General features: G+C 37.3%; 1 protein-coding gene across 1 annotated transcript in view; it reads left to right on the top strand.

The window, feature by feature from the left end:
- Positions 1-21,011, top strand: part of USH2A (usherin) — a 385,338-nt gene that overhangs the window by 277,705 nt on the left and 86,622 nt on the right. The window contains exons 45-49 of the mRNA XM_071739639.1: positions 257-459; positions 2,255-2,367; positions 5,937-6,135; positions 15,135-15,303; positions 18,135-18,356. Of these exons, the coding sequence (XP_071595740.1) occupies positions 257-459; positions 2,255-2,367; positions 5,937-6,135; positions 15,135-15,303; positions 18,135-18,356 (906 nt within the window). The remainder of the gene's footprint in view (positions 1-256; positions 460-2,254; positions 2,368-5,936; positions 6,136-15,134; positions 15,304-18,134; positions 18,357-21,011) is intronic.

Genomic DNA, 21,011 nt, shown 5'->3' with positions numbered 1-21,011 from the left:
TATCTCACTGGCCACGTACTACTGATGGTTGACACTATGCTGCTGGTATAAAACATTTTACCATCAGCTCTCATGGTTTCTAACTGAGAGTATAATAAGCCAATTTACAGAAGACTACAGACTGTGATAACTTCATCAGAGGAAAGCAGATAAGCAGTGAACCCTTTGCTAAACCTAAATACTAATCTGCATTTGGTTACAGAAGTGCTTTCGCAGAGACAGCTGGAGTTTATTCAGTTTCTTCCTTTATTTCTAGAGCCTGAGGGCATGTTCCCTCCAGAGGTTGTCATCATCAACAGTACAGCTGTACGTGTCATCTGGACATCGCCTTCAAACCCAAATGGTGTTGTCACAGAGTACTCTGTCTATGTAAATAATAAGCAGTACAAGACTGGAATGAACGAGCCGGGGTCCTTTCTTTTAGCAGATTTGTCTCCATTCACTGTATATGATATACAGGTTAGAATATCTTTTTTTGGGTTGTGTATTATACTTTAATTTTACATAAAATATTTGTATATCCAAGCAGAATATTGTTTCATGGATTTCTTTACATATATATAGACATATATTTGCACCGATGTTTGTGTGTATAAGCATACAAGACATAAATTTATTTTCAGCATATTTTAGGCCTGTGTACACTTTTCATAATACAAGTTTCCATTATATTTTTTCAAACCATCAAAACTCCATTTACTTTCCCCTAAATGCTCTACACTAGAAAATTAGCAAGGCCTCAACATATATTACAAAAAGGCAAAGATCCTACTCCTACTCATTAAAAGAAAATTGCAATTGTTTTAGAAACATCAGGCATGCATAATATATCAGCACAGAGAAATAATGATATTGCATTTGTGATCCTTTTACCTTTTTATTCTCCTTATCCTACTGAGGAGGAAGCAGAGCTGATCTCTGATACCATAGTAGTACTTTTTATGCTGTTAATAAGCACAATGTTTTTTCTTCACTTTTCTGTTTCTATCTCTCTTTTTGCCTCTGTATTCCTATCTTATCTATCAAAAGACAAAATGCTGTGCTGTGTGCAGAATAAAAAAAATAAACAATAAGAAAAATTTAATATATTTCTATCCTTATGTTGTATTAATACATTCAAGACATGCCATTTGATATTTAATTGTAACTATACCTGTCTACTTCACTGAGGTTTGTTTTGCATTATATATGAGAAGGACTTAGTAGTACCATATATAGTTTGCTATGAAAATTTGCATCCAGTTACTACATACCATAAATAAACATCACAGACAGGCATACTGTAACAGATTTCTACATTCCAGCCCCTCTGAAACAGCAAACCTCCATCCATGAATACACATATGACTTTCTGAATGATGCTTGGAAACACATTTGTCTTTTCTCAATAACAATGCAAATTCAGTGTACTGCCTCACTTATAGACCCTCTATATTAATTTACTATTGCCACCTTTCGTTGATTGAGATGTTAATTATTCTTCTCTTCTGCTTCCCTAGTCTTTATACTGGACATGTACTTGCATCAGTGTGATAGGTAAACCAAAATAAGCTGGGTTTATTTTTTTTTCTTTTGATATTTTTACTTGCTCTGGAAAAAATATTGTCTTGGCACTACGTTTAATTTTTTATGCTCTTTTATTCTGTGTAACTTCTCTGTTGACAATACAGAAGCAATGTTACCATCCTTCACTAGCTATTTCATTTTGCCTCTGCTTTGTTTAATCCCAATAATAGAAGCAGTAAGTTTTTATTTCTGTGGCTTTTTTCTGAGAAACTGTATAGGTGCTGCTTAGATTGCTCACTTTTAATTCTCCAGAACAGAAATTAAGGAATAGAAAATACTAAGGAAGAATTATCCTTCTATTTATGAGAGAATATATGGCAGGTGTAGAAGACTCACTCAAGGCCTCAAATCAAAGAACATTTTTTTCACTTTGTACCAGATATTGTATATACATACAGAAAACAAATTCACTGCAACTGTGTTGGTGATAGTTTAATAGAATTAACAGGAATTAATGCCAGGGGACTGCATATACCCCCTTTTTTTTAAATGGTGTGGGAAAATGTGACACAGCATAGTAGATATCTGTTAGATATACCTCTCACAAAGCTGCACTATTTTGCTGGCTTTGTGGAATCTATTGCATAGAAAAGAATAAAATCTTGGATTAAGAGAAAATTCTAAACAAGTAGAAGAGATGGATAATTTCCGGAGCTGACTATGTGAAACTCACGTTCTTGTTCACCAGATTGAAGTCTGCACAGTGTATGCCTGCGTGAGAAGCAATGGGACCCAGGTTACAACTGTAGAAGATGAACCAAAGCAGCTGTCAGCACCCATTATTCACATAATTGGCTCCAGGTACTATGCTCTATATGGCTTTCATCTACCAGACTGATTTGTGGCTGGAATGGAAACCAGAATGTAAGGTTGTCTTCTCTCAAGTGAGTGAGGTGCATGAAAGAATTCAGTATACACTCTGAAAACATTTCTTGTAGTTGTTATTTTTAGCCTTGAAGGTTTTGGCCCAAAGAACAATTGAATAAATCTCACACTTGGTTGATTGTACATATCCATTTGGGTAACACTGCTGTGATAATAAATAAAGCATAAATGGCAGTAGTTAAGAGAAGAAGTGTAGAGGAATGAAAATTATCACATTGTGCTGTCAGTTAAGAAGAGGAAGATTAATGCTCAGGGAGCAATGTGATGCTGATAATGGAAACTTAGAATAATTGTGGGTAGAAAAAAATCACCTATCACAACAGTAAGAATTAGTAAGCTATCTTAAAAGGCAAGCATGTCTATGTCTCCTTGAACCAGTGTTTGCAGTCTGCCTATCCACTACATCCACAGGCATGGACAAACTTCTTAAATATAAAGGGAGCATCAGATCTGCAGTCCATGGAAGCAGCCAACTAGTACCATATGCAGTAATTCTTTGGGAATTAATATCTTCCAAAGACAGATTAAAGCTAAGCTTGCTAACACATTTTTCAGAAATACACTAACAATTAAACACTTAACCTCCTGTGTGCAGGTTATTGTTCATCTGATTTTTATTACACTTTGGGTAGACTATGCTCATTAGCAATTTTTCTTTTAAAAAAGGAATTCTTTTTTTTAATAAGAAAAATCTAACAGCTGAGCCTTCAGAAATGGCCAACAGAATGGATTTGCTTCTTCAGTCTAGTAAGGACTCTGGATTGCTGTTTTGTAATTTCTATACTTTGCTTGAATCCAGTGTTTGTGTCCGTATTAAGCTTGCTATTTTTCTGTCACACATACAGATACAGTCAAAGCTTGTTTGTTGATAAGAACTCAATTCAGAATCTCATCTTTTGCCCTTGGCTTTAACTTATGTATGCCTTTGTCCATATTGTCTGTACTGCAAATACTTATGCATGTTTTTGCTATTATATATAGACTAAGTATGTCATAACACATGAATGCAAAAGGATCAAAAATGCCTTCCTACTTTATAATCTGCTCAGCCAGAAACAGACTCTGTTTCTACACTGCCTTTTTCTACATGTCATATTATCATCAGCTGTTCTCATATCCCAAAAGAATACTAACTACTGATCGATTGCCCAGACTTGTCTGGCCATGGCCTACACGTGCCCCGGGTAGTTCATTTATTTGCCACGGTGGATTTGCGAGAGTGGAATATAATCAATAGCTAATTCATTAATTCTGGTCCTTGAGTATGTAGGGATTGTGCAGTATAAAAATGACTGGCTGGCTTCAGCTTTGATTGAAATATGACAAACACTGCAGCTGACAGCTTCAGCAGGTGCTGGGATGAATATGAATTTTGCTTATTTATCCTACATAGAAGAAAAAGCTTGGGGAAATAAACAGTTTGTGTAGACAAGAGGACATTTTAATACTTACCTGTCACCAGACAGAGAAAAAAGGTGTTTCTAGAGTATTGGCTCATGGCATCCATGAGATATAGCACAGATTGTGCAGTTTATTGTCTTTAATTGGAACCAGGACGTTTTTCCCTCTTCTGAATCAGTTTGGGGGGGGGCGTATTATTGATGAGAATGCTGTAGGATAATGTCTTTGTAGCATTCACAAATAATTGTTTTAAAATTTGATTCAAGGTGGTGCATGACATAAATGATAATTTCACCCACCAACTTCGTAAAAGTCTTTCTGATAGCAGCTCCATCCACACTGTTCTAACAAAGGTTATACCACTGGAGCCATTAGAAATACTTTATTTTTCCACCTCTTATATTTAATAACTCAGCTTCAGGCTGAAACTTGGCACGAAAGGTCACAGTTCTGGACTGATTATTTTATCATGAAAAACTTCAAACAGAAAACAGTATGGGACCCAGTCCTGAAGTCCTATGTCAGGTTCTGCTTTATGTATCTCCTCTGGATTTTGGGTTTTTTTTTCTTGCAGGGAGGGTGGCATTAGTCATATTTAGATAGAAACAAATTGTATTGAAATCAAGTATGGTTCAGATTAAGACCTTTGAGTGATAATCATGACTCTGCAAGTCACCTATGAAGCTATTCCTTCATAGGTGACATTAATTCCCATTCTGCAAAGGCTTATTGCTATGTGTATTTCTCTGTTTATAACTCAAAGAAGTGAAATAATATATCATTTATTTTCATTCTGTTAAGATGTCAAAGTTTATCTCGGCAGCTGCTGTTTCACCAGCACATTTTCACTTTAAATTAATGCTAATTTATTATGTCACTGGCATTCTGACAGTGGCTGTGTAATTGGTACATGGAGATTAAAAAGAGGTACTTGGAGCCTAAGAATATACTATGCCACATCAGTCCTTCTATTGGCCTACATGTAGCGTTGGGATCTCCTTGTCTCTACCCCGAGACATAATGAAAGCAAATTGTGTCTTATACTACATTCCAGAGTGATTATGCAAGAAATTGTTTTCATTTGAAATACCAGTGTAAAATGTCTACATTACAAAAGAGAAAAACTCTGTTTCAAATGTTCCTTTTGATATTTTGCTTTCTGAAATTGTAACATTAAGTGAGATTTTGGAGCCAATATCTGCAGAAGTGACTGGCACATTGTGGTTTGAGGGATTTTTCCCTTAAAATACTTCCTCCCTTAAGCTGATGATGGCCTGATATCAAATCTCCAATCAACAGCATAATTTTGTTAAGCAGACAGTCTTTTGTGGTCTGCTGCAGTCATACTTTTTTGCACTCAAAATCAGAAGTCTTGCCTATGATAAACACTTGCATTTTTCACTCCTAATTTTTTTTCAGTGAAAATACTTAAGCACAGAAAATATTTCAGCTGTGATAAGTATTTTCTAATCCTGTGCTGAAGAATACATTTCAAAGTGCACATTTTTTGTATAATGTTTTTGAAAGGAGGAAAAAAGCATGAGTACAAATTCATTCTAATGGTGACCTAGCACAGCGTGAGCAATCTGCACTGGCAACAGCTTAGAGGGCAGTAGGAGGTTTTTTGCCCCCCAGCTGCCCATTCTCTCAGGTTCCTACCTGAGAATGGAATCGTCCAGCCAGTTATGAGAATAATTTGTGTATGCCTTTGCTATACCACCAGAAAGCCATACTGAAGCCTTTCTTCTACTGATGAAATGAAACAAGTAGGATGCTAGGAAGTTTCTTTCATGTTAATTTCCAGAAGTATGAATGAGATGTCTTTTAAATAGTTACTGTTAAGGATTTCAGTTACACGTGTGAGTTATTTTTCTGGAGTATTACCACATGTTGACACTTTACTTCAAAGTTTCACACCTTTTAGTTATGCAAAAAGCTGTGAAATTCACCATTCAGAAGAATATTTTGGACACTTCAACTGGTATAAAATGGAACTTGGGTATGCTAATTCTGTAATGTAAGTATCCATAACAGTATGAATACTTTCAGTAATTTAACAGATGTTCATTTTCTATTCATTGTAGATCTCTACAAATTAACTGGGCATCACCAGGACAGCCAAATGGCATCATCCTGGGATATGAAATCTTACGTCGAACATGGCAGAGATGTACACCAACAAAGACTTCAAGGATCAGCAAAAATAATAGAATGTGCCTCTCACTAGAATGTAAAAAGCATGAAAACTTCTGTGGAGAAGTGTGTTATCATCCAGAGTTGAAGGTACATGTATGTTTTTAAATTAGCAACATAATGAAAAAAATATGCTTTTATGAATAACTGTGTGAACCAAGCTTCTTTCATTACTGGAGGAAGACAAGGGTTCTTCTTTTGATATTTTCAAACCAAGGCTCTGATAAGTGTCCTGGAATTTTTTTAAATCAAATAAGGATGTTTGAGCTCAGTATAGGAATAGCTGTGCAAAAAATCTCTATCAGTGTATGAGCCAGCTGATGACAAGTGATTTTGTTGTCTTAAGACTATGACTGTTGACTTTTTTCTCCTTTCAGAAGAAGTGGACTGGTTAAAATTCATGAAGGTGCCTTGCATCAACACTTTGGTTTGGAGCAATAGTGCAGTTCTCAAGTGAATCCCCAGATTGCTTTCATTTACTACATACTGGGTCAAGGTAGAAGTGGTTTTGATAAACTAAACCCCTTGCACAGGAAGCTAAGACAGAACCTGTGTTTCAAAAACCCTTCAAACCCACCCCCCCACCCACCCTCCCTTGGCCCAACTCTGGCTGGGGACTTCCAGTTCCCAAACAGTCTGTGGACCATCTCATTTCACAAGCATGCATCTGAAGAACCTTCCCTTCAGAAAGCTTTGCTCCATGTGCTTCATTCCTTAACCCAAGGAATCAGGCTGTTCCTGATCCAAAGTAAATCTCACCAGCCATGACTACCAAAAGTGTGAAGAACCTCAGTACCAAGCTCTTAAATCCAATGATCCAATCTCATTCTGCCAAATTACATGGTAGATATACATGTATATAAATGGCTGTATGTAATTTTGAGCCATTTTGCTCAGCTGCCAAAGATCACCTACTGTAGGAAATTAGAGGAGGTTTCTTTGTCAGCTCAAGTATTTAGGTATCTGTGGAGCAGGCATAGTTCATAGAACTCCTTTGGCAGATCATATTGAACCACTTAAAGGCCATAGGAAATTTCTAGGTCTATGCAGAATTTTTAAAAAAACCCACTAGTAAAACTATAAAGCTTCTGTCTGTGTGAAGAATCCCCCCTCAAAGCCTGCATGACACGTAGTGGTCATTAACATGAGTTGCTTTCTCCTCTTCCCTTCCCCTTCCCAATTATTCCTCAGCTAACTGCTTAATGACCAGACTCTCCAGTGCAGAAAATCTATTTAGATTCAGCTGTAAGTAGGTGGCTGTTACATGACAATGATGAGCAGCTTGGAATGGGATCCATTGTGATTTGTGAGATGTATTTTTAAATTATGGCTACTTTCAGGTTAATCTTCATATGTTCCTGTTTAGAAGCAGGATCAATAGCTTAGCAGGAATCTGTAATGATTTTTATTGACAAATAAGGTAGAAAAGTCTTAGTTTGAAAGTAAGATTTAATGTAATGAAATAGTGTCCCTATTTGTCAAAGCATCATCACATGTTCCTTGACTAAAGCAAACAATATGTATTCACAAGATTCCCTGTCAGACAAGACAGTAATTAAGGAAGTGAGTTATTTGAGGGGTTCAGATCAAATATAAATGGTTCCAACAAGCAGCTTTAGCTTTCGAGTTCCCTTGAAAGCAATACAGCTTTATAGTATATATAGCATATACATATATATATATAGCAATACAGCTATATAGTAAACATAAGTATCTTTGGAACCTTGCAAGTGAATTATGGGCAGTCCTTTGTTCTAAAAGGTGAATTTACTTATTCCAGGTTTTTGTCACAGTAGACTTTTTAATAGATTTTGCCGTGTGCATGAGTTAAATTTTAATTACATTAATTTTAGAGGGGTTTTCCTCCTTTTTTTTTTTTTTTTTTTTTTTCAGCTTTCATGCATTTATGGTGACTTTGAGCTTGGAAGAATGTCTACTTGTTTTATATCCTGAATTTGCACCTTTTCTTATTAATTTTGCATTATTTTGTTATACAGGTCTCTCTGTATTCTCAGAGACTGCATTTAGGAATGAGTGTTATTTATTTGGTAAAGTAATGGATATATAATAAATGAGTGGAAGGTCAACAGTAAACTGAAGCACTCGTACATAAAATTACATGGGAGTAATTTTTGTGGGTGAATTGATCAAAATAGCACTCCATATGCTTTGCCTGGTTTGCTATGTGTACAGCCATCATCCATCCAAAATGTCTGTAAGAGATCCTAGCACATTTGTTCCTCTTAAGAGTCTGGGACAGGGACAGTGTAAGAACTTGTGTAGCAGCCTTCTGTCACACTTTGATAGAAATCACTGTCAATCTATACCAGCTATAATGCTGATGCATTTATTCTATATATGTGGTCTGTAGATTCAACAGTTGTAGAAAAGCAACAACGACCAGCAGATGTGTGTTCTGAAAGCCTCTCATCACAATGACAGCTGGTATTCACCATACATTATTGTACAGCCAAATGCAAAGGGTTTCCTCTGAGAGTTAAATGCTGTGCACTTTAAGTAATGTTCAGATCCAGACTAATAAACAAGTTTTGTGTTCGTTTCATGATGAGCTGATCAACAAAAGCAGGTTGATTGTATATACGTGGTTCTGATAGACAAATAGGTTGTGGAGATTTGATAAGGTCATTTATTGCACCTTCTATACAAGACACAATGAGTCTAATTCTGCTCTTACAATTTCCTTGAATTCAGGAATATAAAGTGAGAGAAGGAGGCCTTCTACACAAAAATAGTTTGGAGATATGTCTTCGGCTATTTATTAATATATCCTCATGGATTTAGGGGTGACAACTGGCATTATCAGCTTCCTGTTTTAAGGCACTGCAGAAAAGGGATTTGTTACCATTCCCCATCTGCATAACAGATCACCAAAATATAATCCCCTGCATCCACAAAGCCCAAAGTGTTTCCATAATAGGAATACAAGGGGGTGTTTTCACTGCACAGTACAGAGGGATACAGAGACCCTTCAGCCAACATTGGCTGAGCTGGGTCCAGCTGATTAGTGCAGTTCTATCAGAAAGTCTGCTAACTAGGCCAGATGCAGGGTTCCTTTGGTGTATTTGTGCTGCTTTTCCTATCCAGGTTAGTATCTCTGCATAACACTGTGCTGTGTAAATAAACCAGCTTGCTCAGAGCTATCTTGGGAATCTCTAAAAGTGTAAATTACCTTTTCACTGAAAGGGACATGTGTCCTTGAACATTCATGGGCTTCTGTAGGCCTGATACTAAGGCTAATGAGGAACAAAAATGTGCCCTGCTATCCTAAATAGCCTTTGCATCAGAGCTCTACTTCTTGTTTTCAGTTTTTATCTGGTTTTTCTGCTTCAGTGTTAGAAATCTTGATTATTTTAGCTAAAGCTAACACAATGCTGTGCCTGGTATCCTTACACTGGTGTTTGTAATCAGGCTGGGGCTAATTTATAATTCTGAAGTGTAGAAAAAAATTAGGAAGGGTCTTTTTGTGTGTAGTTTTGCAGAAAGGCTGAGAATTAACTCTCATGGTGAGTTTTGTCAGCTGCTAGGAGGGTTCCTATGTCCTGTGTACATTTTAGTCACAGGCCTGTGCTGCTGGGGTGTTTGTAAGCTACCCCAATTGATAGTCTTTTCCTAGCTCTTTTCAATAAGGTGTGATCCATAACTATATCCATATTTGCAATCTCAAAACAGGCATTAGCTGACAGAGCATATATAATGAGATCTGCAGAGGTGTATTTCCATTAACAAGGGAATGTTCCCTGGCTTCACCCATCAGGGAGCCTAATCTCAGTACCAATGAGAAGGGCATTCCTGTATTATCTATGTAACTGCTGAACTGTCCTTCTCCTGTTACTGGCATCCTGAGATGAACACTGAAAATAATGAGACAGGTACAGTAAAATGTAATTAATGTAATAGCATACAAGCTAATAATGTCCTTACACAATGGATCATGAGTATGAACATCAATGGTTAAAATGGCCCTGACTGGAGGTGTTAATACAGATTCAGCATTTTTTATTTTCAGTACCAACAAGCTGTATAGTTGCAGTTAATAAAATAATCAAACTCTGACATTACTAGGAAGCCTAGTACAGGCTTACCCCTTTACTCATCATAATGCCACATGCCATTCATTAAAAACACCAGCAAGAATCTTCTCTAAGAACAGGAGGAACAAAACAGTGGCTTGATATCTGGCCCCAAATTTTTCAAGAGTTAAAACTACCACATCTTGGCACTGGTGAAGGATATTCCTTCAATACTTAGAGGTACTGATGTAAAATTTACTATCAATCCTAATGACATTGTCCAAATTAATTTCAAGCTTGGAGAACCTGTAAAAAGATAAGACTTCATGTACAGTGTGTGCATTAACACACTTGAAAGATAGTAAACAAAACTCATTTTAATAGTATATCGTGTTTTGTAACAGAGTAACAATATTTTCTGCTCATGGATTTTAGATCTGAGGACAGCAGTTTGAGAAAATAAATGGGTGAGTAAGTACACTTAGCAAAAAAGGGTGTATATAAGGATTCAGAGCTAATTTAGGTAAAAGAGGCTGATTTTAAAAATACCCTCTCACATGAGAACATGGTGGGTCAATCATTCTTGGGTGTTTGCTCCACAGGCAGAATTTTTTAATGAACTCCTGTACCTAGTAAGAATTCCTTGGAGTGTTTTATGAATTGCTGTTTCGCAAAGTGGCTCTGGCAGCAAGTGTTTGACAAGAAGAATAAACATGGCTGCCCAGCACATCTGTTTATTTGAGTAAATCAGTCCTAGCTCAACTGGCAGGTGTCCATAAGGCCATATAATATCATTCAGCAAAGTCTTCAGCAAGCAGAGGGATCAGGGATGACACAAGTCTATTTAAGAGCATTGTATGGGTTAGTCTGGAGTAGTTTCAGAAACTGTTAAAATATTGTGTAATCCTGCCTGCCTGATTTGATCTCTAGTTGCTCTGTGCTCATGTTATGACTGACTGGACCTTTCTCAGGTAATGTAAGAAGCCTTTCTTTATAGCCAGCTCTTCCCAGTCCCTGTGGTCCTGCTTATTCTCTGTCTGTGGGTTTGGATGGCAGGATGACTACAGGATTGATTTGTGAGTAACAGAGTCTTGCAGAGTCCTGCAACTGGGAAGGAATAACAAAATGCACCAGTACAGGTTAGGAGATTATCAGCTAGAGAGCCACCCCATGGAGAAGGACCTTGTAGTTCCGGTGGACAACAAGTTATCCCTGGGAGAGCAATGTGCCCTTGGGGCCAAGAAGGCCAATGGTATCCTGGGGTGCATTAAGAAGAATGTATCCAGCAGATTGAGGGAGGTTCTTCTCCCCCTCTACTCTGTCCTAGTGAGACCTCACCTACAGTGTTGCATCCAGTTCTGGGCTCCTCAGTTCAAGAGGGATGGGGATTTACTTGAGAGTACAGCAGAGGGCTATGAGGATGATTAAGGGACTGGAACACCTGCCTCATGAAGAAAGGCTGAGAGACCAGGGGCTTTTTACTCTGGAGAGAAGACTGAGAGGAGATCTAATTATTATGTATAAATATATGAGGGCTGGGCATCAGGAAGGAAGGGACAACTTCTCACTTGTGCCCTGTGGTAGGATGAGCGGCAATGGATTCAAGATACAGCACAGGTAGTTCCACCTCAACGTGAGGAAGAACTTCTTTACTGTAAGTGTTACAGAGCCTTGGAACAGGCTTCCCAGAGTAGTTGTGGGGTCTCCTTCTCTGGAGACTTTAAAAACCTGTCTAAATGCATTTCTGAGTGACCTGCCCTAGTTTTGGTCCTGCTCTGGCAGGGGGGCTGGACTCAATGATCTTCAGAGGTCCCTTCCAACCTGACATTCTGTGGAATAACTCAGTATACCAGTATTCCAAGGGCTACCGTGGTAGCTAAGGTTGAAAATCTTGTTTCTTCTCCACAGACAGTAAAGATCTTCTTGTTAGCAAGCATATGTCAAGCATTCAACCCTCTGTATCAGGGTGAGATCTCTGACCTGTCTAAAGTATTGGTGTCATTGTATGTGATCACTGTGAGTCTTCTGCTTTCATGTAGAGTATCCAGTTGGGAGTGTCACTTTTAGATCTAAGAGGATGAGATAATAATAACCTTTTGCCACTATAACTTTCAATCAATCTACTTTTCTTCTTTGTCTGTGACATAATTTCAGCATTACTTGAATGCATTTTATGGATTGATGATGCAAAATTCTTGGGCTGAACATCGATGCAAATAGAAACTCCCTGTCTTTAGAGGACTGCCAAAAAGGTATTATTTAACAATTTACAGCTGACTGCAGAAGATGTTATGGAGCTACATAATAATGTTACCAACTATATCAATTGGTGATAACAGATGAGAATCCGAATGTCTTTCAGAGCTGATTGGGCCCCTTTTTGGGTACTAAGAAATACTGAGGATCTTAAATAATTTTTAACAAGGAAATGTAGCTGCTGAAACCATTGTACCATACCTGGGTGTTCAGTTGAGGATTTTTTGAGGCAATTTAGGAGGGAGACAATAATAACAATAACAACAATACAACAATAATAACAATAATAACAATAAAAATACAGTCTCATATATAATATTCCAACCAGAATGCTTTGGAATTAGTACTAAACCAGCCCTTCCAGTGTCCCTGGGAAGTTCAAAAACCAACTGTTTCTATAGAGGATTCACAAGATGCATGTCTTAAAACTGGAAACAATACATGGAAAGTAAAATAACTGCTCAACTACTTGAGCCTGGATAATACCAAAGATCACAGAATCACAGAGACCCCCAAGATCATCCAGCCCAACCTTTGACCAACACCGTAAGCTAATTACCAAACCATGTCCTCAAGGACCAGGTCCAAACACCTTTTAAATACCTCCGGGGATGGTGACTCCAACACCGTCCTGGGCAGGCCATTCCAATGCCTGACAACCCTCTCAGTGAAAAAATGTTTCAAGATGTCAAGATGTGCAAGTTTCTTTGTCTGTAAAGACAGAAAGACTGTACTGAGATGAAATTTGGTAGGTGTGCATCACTGAAAAGGAGAAAAAGTAGTCCAGGAATTGCAAACAAAATCCAAGAAAAGAAGAAGAATAATTGGGCTAGACAATTCACAAAGGGAGCCACAATCCCAAGGGGCACAGAAATTGGGATGAAGAATTTATGAGAAATGTGTATTTGACCTCCTTTCATGCAGGCCTGTACAGCATTTACTGACTGGTGTTTCAAACTCAGGATGCATAAAAAGGACAAGACAGAGGACATTCTTTACAAATGTCAGGAATTGTTCCTAAATGTGATATATTCTGAGAACAGTGGCATGATGGTACTTGATTTGATATTTTTATAAATGCCTTTAAATGACTTGGAGATACAGAGAGACCAGGTAATTTTCTAGGTGCTTTGGAGCCAATTGTAAATGAAGAAAAACTCAGCCTGGAGTGCGTGCCAGTCATAAAAAAGTATCCAAAAGATGGGAAGTAGGGAAGAGGAGTAAAGCAGAGTTTTATTTGACAACTTAACTAATGATCTGGAAGAAAGAACAGTAGGTTAATTAAATTCGTAGATTGGATTATATTACCAGTGACAAGGTGGACAGCAAAATAATATAATAGGACCTACAGAGATTCAAAATTCCTTAACAGAAAATTACAAAATTCAGCTATGTTGGTAGTCTAAAGCAGTTGCTGAATGAGAAACTGTGCTGGAAAAGCAGAAAACTGCAAGGCAATTCAAAGCATATAAGGTTATAAAACCTCAAACTATAATGAGACAAGAAGACCTTTCGCTCTGCCTCATCTTGTGAATTGTAACTTCAGAACCTAACCTAATACTCCCAAGGATGACAGAGTAGAGACCATTCAAAACTGAACAAAAAGAAACCACCATATATTCATATGGAAGTCAAAAAGAATTTGTTTATGACTTTAAAAAGTAAGAATATTTTTTTCTTTCATGCATATATTTATGTTATGGGTATAAATGTAATAGAAATTTGATGTCTTGAGTCTTGAAGTATACATTTTTTTAAAGTTTTTTTTTTGTTGGCTGGTAATTAAAAGTACCTAGGTAAACAAAAGATCCTTCTAGAGGAACACTTTCTTTCTTTGCTGCTAAGATGACCTGATTTTGAATACAGTTAAAGTAAGGGGCAGAAGTGTCCCTTGGTTGATATAAAACAAAGGAGTGAGTCTGCTCTAACATCTGTGCTGCCAACTGCATTTTCTGTCTTGCTGTAAGAGTCATCCTTCTGGCTAACACAAGTTGCACTGACTGTAGGTTCTGAGTATACAATTGTTAGGATGACTCCTCTGACTGTTCTGTATGCTGCGTCTACAGTTTGCCACTCCATTGGTGCAGGAGTAAGTGTGCAAATAATTATTTGATTGTTCAAGCATATAATTTTCTCTACAGCACCTAGAAAGAAGACCACAGTTAAAAGGCTTTTTCAAAATTCATTTTCATGTAAATTTTATTTTGAAAAAACCCCAACAAAATTCCTTATATAAATGCTGTTCTCATGAGATCACATTGTCTGAACAATTGCAGTCATAAATAAGTGATCATACGCTATAAGAAGAAAATTCCACTTATTTTTATCTGAAAGAAACCCCAAGAACTTACATTGGGAAATACTGGCTTTAGATGTAAGGATTTCAGATGACATGTTTCATCACAAATGAATGAATGAATAAATCAATAAATAAGAATTTTAGAGAAAATAAAATATTAGGTGAGAGTGGATTATATCTACATATTGCATCTACTCCACATTGAGAGACAAAGGATCTGAAGATGATTCGTATTAATGGACTACTTTATTAAGGTGAAATATGGTTGAATGCTGCAGAATAGCAACATTCTGCCAGATATACCATAGTTTATTGAAGTCTAATAATGCTGGAGGGCACAGGATTTTTAACAAGTTGCATTTTATTCGACTGCAGTGATATCAGCATCCATACTAGGATGTGTTGTACCCATTTTCATATGTTGTTTTGTAAGAGAACACACTAAATTATTAGTTTAACAGATACTGCCTTACTGATTTTTTTTTTTTTTTAACTTCTCCTAGGTATGTTGTAATGGGATTGTGCACGACTCTAAACCTGGATTCCAGTGCTGCGAGGACAAGTACATTCCATTTATTCTTAATTCACCAGGGGTTTGCTGTGGTGGTCAGATACACGCTGAGCAACCGAAACACCAGTGCTGTGGTGGTTATTACACTAGGGTATTAGTAGGTAAGAGACGAATCCTTTCAAGTGCTTGAAAGAAACAAACCAACAAAGATCATGTACTGTTAAATCAAGGAGAGTGAAAATATAGCAATAAATGTGGATTTTATCAAGATTTATAAATGTCTTTGAAACCTGTGTCAGAAAATGTCACTGACTGTCTTCTAAACACAGTACAATGTTTATACAGGAAAAGCTAAATTGATGAAACCTGATGATTGGGTCATTTCCCAGAGAACTAATTTATGCCAAACTATACTTAATTGCAGTAAGTGCTCCATAATGGGGAGGGCAGTTCTGCTTAACAGGAACACCATCAAGCAATTTAGTGGTGCAGTATAGTTCTCTGCTTGACTTGACCCCACGTGATTTTCCCCAGCCATTTCTTTTGTGAAACAATTGTTAGCATTTGGGCTGGATATTATGGATGATGTCACTTCTGTTTGTTTCAGCATTGTCTCCTCTTTGTTTCTACCAGTGTTACAGATCAAACTACACATCCCACATGTATTGTCTTTGATGGACATTTATCCTTTTCTCTAGGCTGATCGCACTTTTATTCTCAGAACTGTTTGGGAATTTTGCCAAAACTGTGCTTTGGTGCTATTGTCCAGAGTTTGGCTTTCCAGTTTGTGGGTGGGTTTTTTACAGGGAAAGGGGAGGAAAAGGGGGAGGAGAACCCTTTCACAGGGCAATGTTCAGAGCATATATCTCTTTGTAGGCAATTGTCAGGTCAGGAGCTAAAACGCTTCCATTACTCATGAGCTGGCACACATTCCCTAGGCTCAGAAAGTCTTGAATTTTTGCCAACACATTCAGCACATCCCAAGTTCTGATCCTTTGAAAAGTAATTCATATATCACAATATTAGAATGCCTTCCATGATGTCATCAGAAAAATGCAATCACATGGAAGAACCAGAGAAGAGTATTTTGCTGGCCTCATTAATCTCAATGTACTGAAATGGAGAGATTAGACTGTGACCTGTGTCCCCATCCAGTGGTCTGTGTTAACTAGCTTAATGTTGTTTACATCAAGAAAGAAAAGTACAGTGAAACAAAATGTCTTATGTCTGAAAGTAGTTCTTGTTCAGTCAGCAGTCCACAAGCATGAAACAGTGAATGTTTGAATATGATTTTAATTTTTTGAATATAATTTTTCCTAAGTATACTTGCTGCATTTTCTTTTCTGTACTCCAAAGGGCAGCAACATGAACAATGTTGGTCACTTTTTTTTCTTTTTTATTTTTATAAATATGCTAATAACCTCAGGCTAGATGTTAATGTGGGTCATTCTTTGATAAGGATAACAATTAACTGGTAAGACTGCATGGTAGTTTTCAGAGAGAGAGCATTTTCAAGCCTAGCTTGGAATGGATCCCATTTTGAGAGGTTAATGAGAAGGTTACTGATCCTTTGTGTCTTATGTCTAATAGATCTTAAACAGCTTTATTTCCAATAGATGTAAGCTACATTCTGTGTTTTAATACTTTCTCTGTGTAGCAACTAAATTAGATTCTGAAGAATGCAGAAAAATATGATGAAGTATCTAAACAGATTATATCTATTATGCTCAAAAAAAAAAAAAGTTCTCATTTTTTGCTGTTTATTATTGACTTTTATTTATACAGGAAACTCTCTAAGCATACATATTACCCGGATGTTGTTTGGCCAGCTTGATAGTGCTAGATGTACTGAAGCACACTGAGCTGAAGGCATGAAGATTACAAATTAGGAAGGCAGGAATCTCAGTTGTTTCTAAAACAGTAGTGCACAAAAAAGTGCAAGCACTCATCCCAGAACTAAGATGGAAGGAGAGGTTCTTAAAGCGAAACAGAATAATGCTACTACCTTCCAGGTGTATTTTTGGAAAGGAACCTGTGGGAGAAACAAAACACTGTCCTCCTGCATCTGTTATGATCACATCACATGTTTATTTATGACAAAAGCTGCATTGTGTTTAGGGCTCTCTGTCTATTGTTCCCAGCCTTTCAGGAGAAAAGGACCCGAGATATTACTTTGAATGAGAAAAATTAACTTTGAAAAACAAACCACATTTCTTTTGTTGATGATCAAGAATCCAGATTTTATTATAATCTTCTCTACTACCCAGCTTCAATAGCAGAAAAAAACCTTACTCCTTCCAAATGATGTTTGAGCCACACAAAACATTACAACACAGAAAGATACTGCAAAAATGTAACCTTTAGAACACTGGATAAGAACAAGTGCAGAAACTAGTGAATGAAAATGCAATTTACCACACCATTCTACTTTTTAAGTATCCACTTCTTTCACAGAATAGACTTTATTCCAGCCCACCATTATAGTATCAGTCTTACTGGGAGTCTTATCCTAAGACATTTCCCTGCAAAAGTTGATGCTTTCACTTAAATAGTAGCCAAGCCCTCTGATTGTGCTGTCGGTATTTAATTTTTAAAGTGAGCTTAATACTTATGTTCTTTGGGAAATGAAGTTCTGAGCAACACTGTAAAACTCTTCAAGCAATGTGAATTAGTCCTTCAAAACAAATTTGGAATTATTTACCTACTTTTGTTGCTCTTCTCAGTTTGTCTTTGCCACGCTTGCATTTTGACATCTTACAGAGTCGTGGCCCTGAATATATGAATGCAAGTTCCTTAAATTATTATTACAAATTAATATAATACTTCCGTTGCATTCTAAAGTACGAAGTGATTCCATGCTTTCATGTGGAACATTTTGTACATCAAGTTCCTACTGTGTGAACCCAGACTTGGTGTTATCGTATGAAAGCCTCTCAAAGATTTCAAGTGTTATAAATGCATAAAATCTTTCATTGCATTCCTAAATTGACAGGAGAAGTATGTTGCCCTGATGAAGAACAAAACAGAGTTTCTGTTGGAATTGGTGATTCTTGCTGCCAAGGAATGCCTTACTCAACATCAGGCAATCAAATCTGCTGTGGAGGATCCCTCCATGACAGTTTCAATCAGCAGTGCTGTGGTGGAGAAGTCATAAGCACAGACTTGGTCTGTTGTGGTGATGAAGAAGAAGGGACTGCACACAGACCTCTCACAGGTAAGTAATAAGTTTTCAAGAAAAAAAGTGTCTTCATCTTTCTAAATCTCTTCTAATAGCAACCATTCAGCAGAGATACTGATAAAATCACTAAGATCTAAAGTGTGTGTGACACTTGTTAAAATGATATTGCAGACTGCAAAATGGTGGCCTTTCAATAACCTTTTTTTGCCTTTGTCCAAAAGATGCAGGGTTTGGAGACATTCCAGAAAGTTCAAAAACACTGATTGATCTTTCATGATGGTAGTCAGGAAATAGGAGCAGTCCCCTGTCAATGAGTAGAGCAGAAGTTAGACGTGGCCACCATGTGCTGCCATGCATTCCAGTGCAGGGATTTTCCATTTGCTCTGAAAATGTGGGGTTAGTCACCTAGGCAATAGTGATTACAATACTGTCTGCTTGGTGATTTGTGTCCTTCACTTTGTGCATCTACACAGTAGTAAACCTGCTCCAGTTTAAAATTTACAAAACTTTATCCCGAACACTAGTCAACTATTCAACTGGTGTGTCCTGTTAGCACACCACAGGAAATTCCTCCATCACTCAGAAATACAATGTGAACCCAACTTTCTTGTAAAGCACCCTGTGACTAGCTAGTGACAGAACCAGGAGGTATTATTACAAACCCTATTCAGATATTTTCATGTGTCTTTTCTGTTCACACTTCTTAGACAAATTATATACCATCAGCCTTAGGCTTTCTCATCTTGACAGAAAGACTTTAGAAACAATTGCAGTCTCAAAGGGGAGCCCGATTTCCAAGTACAGACATGATGAAGGTTTAGTACCCAGTTCTGCTCGGGGTACAAAGATGACTGATGCAGTGCTTTCACTGTATGCATGCCAGGTTGAGACTCCAGTTGTACAACAAAGGATCTTTGTGTGTAACAGAATCTGAAGGCTTTCCCAAACAATGACCTCTTTCTTCAGCTTATTTTTTTTATTCAAAAGACCCTTCAGCTACTGTAGTATTAGTAAGAACCCCAGTTCTGTGTTAAATGTCAGAAAGGGCTAATCAGAAAAGGCTATTGCAGTGCTTTCCAGAGTTTCTAGATCATCCTTCCAGAGGTGACTCACTGACTCTATGCTGTGAAGAGCACCACTTGCATGATTTTAGTACCCCCTCATCGTGATCCATAATTGTGCCTGATCTGCAGCATCTATGTAGAGCTCATCTATGAGCTCTGAACAAGGCCTTCTCACATAGCCACGCATTGTGTGGCTGCCACAAGACGGGGGTGGCTCATAAAACATCTCTTTATGTACTTTATTACTTAAACTCTTTTATTTGCCTGCAGGAGCCCTTTAACAAAATCACATTGAATTGACTTTCTCACACCAAATCAAATCTCCCTGGTCCCAGTTCAGTTGTCTTTGTCAATATGTATTTTATAAATGGAGTGAATTAACAGATGCTGTTGGAACAGAACTGCTGGGGTAGCATTTATGTTTTTACTGCTCTCTCTGGGCAGATGAGTTGCGTAGGAGTGTAATACAGGTATCTTGGGATGAAAGTTATGTTCTTCATTTCAGTATATATGTACTCTTAACAGTTTTTTTCTTAAATATATATATTTAAGAAACGTTTATAACCCTCTTTTTAAAATGTGTTTAGCCTATAGTGCTCTATCATTTATACCATTTTTCTTGAGAATGGGTCAGGATGACATTTTTTTGGCTATTAAAAAAGAAAACAGTGGCTTTTTTATCGTTCTCAGGTTTCCTGTGAGGACTTTATGCTGTGAAACAATATACAGATGAACACAAATACAAAGATGAATTAGTGCCATGGTAGAAAAGAGATCCTATTTGTTTGAATGAAGCATAGAGTAGATTGTGTGTTTTGTTATCATATGGTATACATCAGACTCAATAGGTTTTTGCTTAATTTCTTAGAGTAATTCGACCTTACTAAATACAACATCAAATGCATGTGCCAGGCACAAAAATCTACTTGCTTCCTATACCTATTGTTATAATGATTCTCATGGAAAAAATACTCTCCCACAGAAACACAATTTACTTATCACCGGGAAATGGTTAAGCAGATTTTTGCAAGAACATCATAATTGGAAAGCTGATCTCATTGTCTAGAAGGAGAAGATGTAACAGAGGTGGCTTTGTGAAAAAGCTGAAATGCTTCTGAAACTGTTTCATAGATGGCAATGAATGCCATGATTAAAAATATATGGATAATTTAAAGCTTTTTTTTGGGAGTTAAGTTCCTTGGAAAAAATCATACAAGAGAAACATGATCAGCCTTGTGCCCCACCTTATTGTTGAGTGACCAGCAGATTCTACATTCAGCTTTGCACTGAATGCTGATTTAAGGGCTTCAATGGTAAAACTTTTTAATTTGCCATTGTACATTGTAGAGAGAGAGACAAAAAGTATGTCTTGCAAAAAGAGGTGTTTCTTCAATTTCATATTCCCCCCCCCCTTTTTTTTTTCTTTTTTAATTTCTGTTTTCTTGGGTTTTATTTTTCTCCCCTTGCTGGCCTTATTTAGTGGGGTGGCCATAGAGACATCTACTGGCAAAAGGCTGGCAGTGATGCTGCTGTGTATGCATGCCCTGAGCCCCAAAGCTGAAATGTAATTATCCAAAGTTGTCTGTTTCTCGCTATAAAGTATAATGCCAGCTAAAATCACTCTTGG

This window comes from Heliangelus exortis, chromosome 3, assembly GCF_036169615.1.
Source record: "Heliangelus exortis chromosome 3, bHelExo1.hap1, whole genome shotgun sequence".
Lineage (NCBI taxonomy): Eukaryota > Metazoa > Chordata > Aves > Apodiformes > Trochilidae > Heliangelus > Heliangelus exortis.
Note: the sequence above shows the minus strand (reverse complement) of the source record. Positions and strands in the feature narration are given on the sequence as shown.